Genomic DNA, 5,823 nt, shown 5'->3' with positions numbered 1-5,823 from the left:
CTAAGGTAACCTCGTGTCTACTGTTTCTACTTTACCCACTCTGACTCTATTTACTAAGGTAACCTCGTGTCTACTGTTTCTACTTTACCCACTCTGACTCTATTTACTACGGTAACCTCATATCTACTGTTTCTACTTTACCCACTCTGACTCTATTTACTAAGGTAACCTCGTATCTACTGTTTCTACTTTACCCACTCTGACTCTATTTACTAAGGTAACCTCGTATCTACTGTTTCTACTTTACCCACTCTGACTCTATTTACTAAGGTAACCTGGTATCTACTGTTTCTATTTCACCCACTCTGACTCTATTTACTAAGGTAACCTGGTATCTACTGTTTCTACTTTACCCACTCTGACTCTATTTACTAAGGTAACCTGGTATCTACTGTTTCTACTTTACCCACTCTGACTCTATTTACTACGGTAACCTCGTATCTACTGTTTTTACTGCTTTACCCACTCTGACTCTATTTACTAAGGTAACCTCGTATCTCCTGTTTCTACTTTACTCACTTTGACTCTATTTACTAAGGTAACCTCGTGTCTACTGTTTCTACTTTACCCACTCTGACTCTATTTACTAAGGTAACCTCGTGTCTACTGTTTCTACTTTACCCACTCTGACTCTATTTACTAAGGTAACCTCGTATCTACTGTTTCTACTTTACCCACTCTGACTCTATTTACTAAGGTAACCTCGTATCTACTGTTTCTACTTTACCCACTCTGACTCTATTTACTACGGTAACCTCGTATCTACTGTTTCTACTGCTTTACCCACTCTGACTCTATTTACTAAGATAACCTGGTATCTACTGTTTTTACTTTACCCACTCTGACTCTATTTACTAAGATAACCTGGTATCTACTGTTTTTACTGCTTTACCCACTCTGACTCTATTTACTAAGGTAACCTCGTATCTCCTGTTTCTACTTTACTCACTCTGACTCTATTTACTAAGGTAACCTCGTGTCTACTGTTTCTACTTTACCCACTCTGACTCTATTTACTAAGGTAACCTCGTGTCTACTGTTTCTACTTTACCCACTCTGACTCTATTTACTAAGGTAACCTCGTGTCTACTGTTTCTACTTTACCCACTCTGACTCTATTTACTACGGTAACCTCGTGTCTACTGTTTCTACTTTACCCACTCTGACTCTATTTACTAAGGTAACCTCGTGTCTACTGTTTCTACTTTACCCACTCTGACTCTATTTACTAAGGTAACCTCGTGTCTACTGTTTCTACTTTACCCACTCTGACTCTATTTACTAAGGTAACCTCGTATCTACTGTTTCTATTTCACCCACTCTGACTCTATTTACTAAGGTAACCTGGTATCTACTGTTTCTACTTTACCCACTCTGACTCTATTTACTAAGGTAACCTGGTATCTACTGTTTCTACTTTACCCACTCTGACTCTATTTACTAAGGTAACCTGGTATCTACTGTTTCTACTTTACCCACTCTGACTCTATTTACTACGGTAACCTCGTATCTACTGTTTCTACTTTACCCACTCTAACTCTATTTACTAAGGTAACCTCGTATCTACTGTTTCTACTTTACCCACTCTGACTCTATTTACTAAGGTAACCTCGTATCTCCTGTTTCTACTTTACTCACTCTGACTCTATTTACTAAGGTAACCTCGTATCTCCTGTTTCTACTTTACCCACTCTGACTCTATTTACTAAGGTAACCTCGTATCTCCTGTTTCTACTTTACTCACTCTGACTCTATTTACTAAGATAACCTGGTATCTACTGTTTTTACTGCTTTACCCACTCTGACTCTATTTACTAAGGTAACCTCGTATCTCCTGTTTCTACTTTACTCACTCTGACTCTATTTACTAAGGTAACCTCGTGTCTACTGTTTCTACTTTACCCACTCTGACTCTATTTACTATGGTAACCTCGTGTCTACTGTTTCTACTTTACCCACTCTGACTCTATTTACTAAGGTAACCTCGTGTCTACTGTTTCTACTTTACCCACTCTGACTCTATTTACTAAGGTAACCTCGTATCTACTGTTTCTACTTTACCCACTCTGACTCTATTTACTAAGGTAACCTCGTGTCTACTGTTTCTACTTTACCCACTCTGACTCTATTTACTAAGGTAACCTCGTGTCTACTGTTTCTACTTTACCCACTCTGACTCTATTTACTAAGGTAACCTCGTATCTACTGTTTCTACTTTACCCACTCTGACTCTATTTACTAAGGTAACCTCGTGTCTACTGTTTCTACTTTACCCACTCTGACTCTATTTACTAAGGTAACTTCGTGTCTACTGTTTCTACTTTACCCACTCTGACTCTATTTACTAAGATAACCTGGTATCTACTGTTTTTACTGCTTTACCCACTCTGACTCTATTTACTAAGGTAACCTCGTGTCTACTGTTTCTACTTTACCCACTCTGACTCTATTTACTATGGTAACCTCGTGTCTACTGTTTCTACTTTACCCACTCTGACTCTATTTACTAAGGTAACCTCGTGTCTACTGTTTCTACTTTACCCACTCTGACTCTATTTACTAAGGTAACCTCGTATCTACTGTTTCTACTTTACCCACTCTGACTCTATTTACTAAGGTAACCTCGTGTCTACTGTTTCTACTTTACCCACTCTGACTCTATTTACTAAGGTAACCTCGTGTCTACTGTTTCTACTTTACCCACTCTGACTCTATTTACTAAGGTAACCTCGTGTCTACTGTTTCTACTTTACCCACTCTGACTCTATTTACTAAGGTAACCTCGTGTCTACTGTTTCTACTTTACCCACTCTGACTCTATTTACTAAGGTAACCTCGTATCTACTGTTTCTACTTTACCCACTCTGACTCTATTTACTAAGGTAACCTCGTATCTACTGTTTCTACTTTACCCACTCTGACTCTATTTACTAAGGTAACCTCGTATCTACTGTTTCTACTTTACCCACTCTGACTCTATTTACTAAGGTAACCTCGTGTCTACTGTTTCTACTTTACCCACTCTGACTCTATTTACTAAGGTAACCTCGTGTCTACTGTTTCTACTTTACCCACTCTGACTCTATTTACTAAGGTAACCTCGTATCTACTGTTTCTACTTTACCCACTCTGACTCTATTTACTAAGGTAACCTCGTATCTACTGTTTCTACTTTACCCACTCTGACTCTATTTACTAAGGTAACCTCGTGTCTACTGTTTCTACTTTACCCACTCTGACTCTATTTACTAAGGTAACTTCGTGTCTACTGTTTCTACTTTACCCACTCTGACTCTATTTACTAAGGTAACCTTGTGTCTACTGTTTCTACTTTACCCACTCTGACTCTATTTACTAAGGTAACCTCGTGTCTACTGTTTCTACTTTACCCACTCTGACTCTATTTACTAAGGTAACCTCGTGTCTACTGTTTCTACTTTACCCACTCTGACTCTATTTACTACGGTAACCTCGTATCTACTGTTTCTACTTTACCCACTCTGACTCTATTTACTACGGTAACCTCGTGTCTACTGTTTCTACTTTACCCACTCTGACTCTATTTACTAAGGTAACCTCGTATCTACTGTTTCTACTTTACCCACTCTGACTCTATTTACTACGGTAACCTCGTATCTACTGTTTCTACTTTACCCACTCTGACTCTATTTACTAAGGTAACCTCGTATCTACTGTTTCTACTTTACCCACTCTGACTCTATTTACTAAGGTAACCTCGTATCTACTGTTTCTACTTTACTCACTCTGACTCTATTTACTAAGGTAACCTGGTATCTACTCCCCTCTGTCCTCTCTGTCCCCTCTGTCCCCTCTGTCCTCTCTGTCCCCTCTGTCCCCTCTGTCCCCTCTGTCCCCTCTGTCCTCTCTGTCCCCTCTGTCCCCTCTGTCCCCTCTGTCCTCTCTGTCCCCTCTGTCCTCTCTGTCCTCTCTGTCCCCTCTGTCCTCTCTGTCCTCTCTGTCCCCTCTGTCCCCTCTGTCCCCTCTGTCCCCTCTGTCCTCTCTGTCCCCTCTGTCCCCTCTGTCCTCTCTGTCCCCTCTGTCCTCTCTGTCCCCTCTGTCCTCTCTGTCCCCTCTGTCCTCTCTGTCCCCTCTGTCCCCTCTGTCCCCTCTGTCCCCTCTGTCCTCTCTGTCCTCTCTGTCCCCTCTGTCCCCTCTGTCCCCTCTGTCCCCTCTGTCCTCTCTGTCCTCTCTGTCCCCTCTGTCCCCTCTGTCCTCTCTGTCCCCTCTGTCCTCTCTGTCCCCTCTGTCCTCTCTGTCCTCTCTGTCCCCTCTGTCCCCTCTGTCCCCTCTGTCCTCCCTGTCCTCTCTGTCCTCTCTGTCCCCTCTGTCCTCTCTGTCCCCTCTGTCCCCTCTGTCCTCCCTGTCCTCTCTGTCCCCTCTGTCCTCTCTGTCCCCTCTGTCCTCTCTGTCCTCTCTGTCCCCTCTGTCCCCTCTGTCCCCTCTGTCCTCCCTGTCCTCTCTGTCCTCTCTGTCCCCTCTGTCCTCTCTGTCCTCTCTGTCCTCTCTGTCCCCTCTGTCCTCTCTGTCCCCTCTGTCCTCTCTGTCCTCCCTGTCCTCTCTGTCCCCTCTGTCCCCTCTGTCCCCTCTGTCCTCTCTGTCCTCTCTGTCTTCTGTAGGATCCGTGTCCTCTGTGTGATGAAGCTAAAGAAGAGCTGGAACCCTTCAGACACCGAGTGAGACACATTTCAGCTCACTGATACCTCTCTGTCTCTCCATCTGTCTCACCTGTCTCTCTCTCTGTCTCTCCATGTCTCTCCATCTGTCTCACCTGTCTCTCTCCATGTCTCTGACCTGTCTGTCTCTCTCTCTCTCTCTCTGTCTCTCCATCTGTCTCACCTGTCTCTCTCCATGTCTCTGACCTGTCTGTCTCTCTCTCTCTCTCTCTGTCTCTCCATCTGTCTCTGACCTGTCTCTCTCTATGTCTCTGACCTATCTGTCTCTCCATCTGTCTCTGACCTCTCTCTCTCTCTCTCTGTCTCTCTGTCTCTCCATCTGTCTCTGACCTGTCTCTCTCTATGTCTCTGACCTATCTGTCTCTCCATCTGTCTCTGACCTGTCTCTCTGTCTCTCTGTCTCTCCATGTCTCTGACCTGTCTCTCTCTCTCTCTGCCCCCCTGTCGGTCTCTCTCCAGTTTGTCCTGCAGCAGGTGGACATCAGTCTTCCAGAGAACAGTGTGTGGTGGGACAGGTACAGGTGGGACATACCCGTCTTCCACCTGAATGGACAGTTTGTGATGAAACATCGTGTGAATGTCGTCCTGCTGGACAAACTGCTGCAGGACGCCGAGACGCAGAAACCATGAGGACAGTTAATGATTTGACTGATGACGAATAAAGACAACTGATCATTAAATGTGTCACCGCTGTCTTCATGATAGGACATCTGACCAATCAGAGCAGCCCCTCAGTGTGATGTCACTGCTCATTGATTAGTCAGGTTTATCTTTCCTTCTTTAACAGCTGACTCTGAGTCTGAAGTGGTGGTCGTCAGGAGCGCGTGGCGGCTGCGTGGCGGCTGCGTGGCGTGTTGTTTTTTATTTCGTCGTCCATGTTAACAAGTTAGAGTGGACACACTGCCCGCATGAGACGCGCGTCTATTTTATAGAATAGAGGTCTCGCCTATTTTTCACGCGAGCCGCGCGTCTCTCAGCAGCAACAGACAGGAAGGTGATCTATTGACTGAATATTAACTTCATACCAGCAAGACTTCACTACAGTCTACAGGTCTGTCTGTAGAATATGTTACGGAGATGAAAAAAGTAAAGACTGATTTTTAAATCAACACTTCCTGCTTTCATTTCA

The 5,823-nt window shown here is 43.9% G+C and overlaps 1 protein-coding gene across 1 annotated transcript; it reads left to right on the top strand.

The window, feature by feature from the left end:
• Nucleotides 1–4,637: 4,637 nt before the first annotated feature.
• LOC141763672 (glutaredoxin-like protein C5orf63 homolog) lies at nucleotides 4,638–5,374 on the top strand (the record flags this gene model as incomplete). Its single annotated transcript, XM_074628236.1, has 2 exons — nucleotides 4,638–4,694; nucleotides 5,154–5,374. Coding segments are annotated over 2 exons (228 nt in total), but the record flags the coding sequence as incomplete, so codon positions are not given.
• Nucleotides 5,375–5,823: the final 449 nt, after the last annotated feature.

The sequence above is a fragment of the Sebastes fasciatus genome, unplaced genomic scaffold, assembly GCF_043250625.1.
Source record: "Sebastes fasciatus isolate fSebFas1 unplaced genomic scaffold, fSebFas1.pri Scaffold_25, whole genome shotgun sequence".
NCBI classification, from domain to species: domain Eukaryota; kingdom Metazoa; phylum Chordata; class Actinopteri; order Perciformes; family Sebastidae; genus Sebastes; species Sebastes fasciatus.
This window is presented reverse-complemented; position numbering and strand designations above follow the sequence as displayed.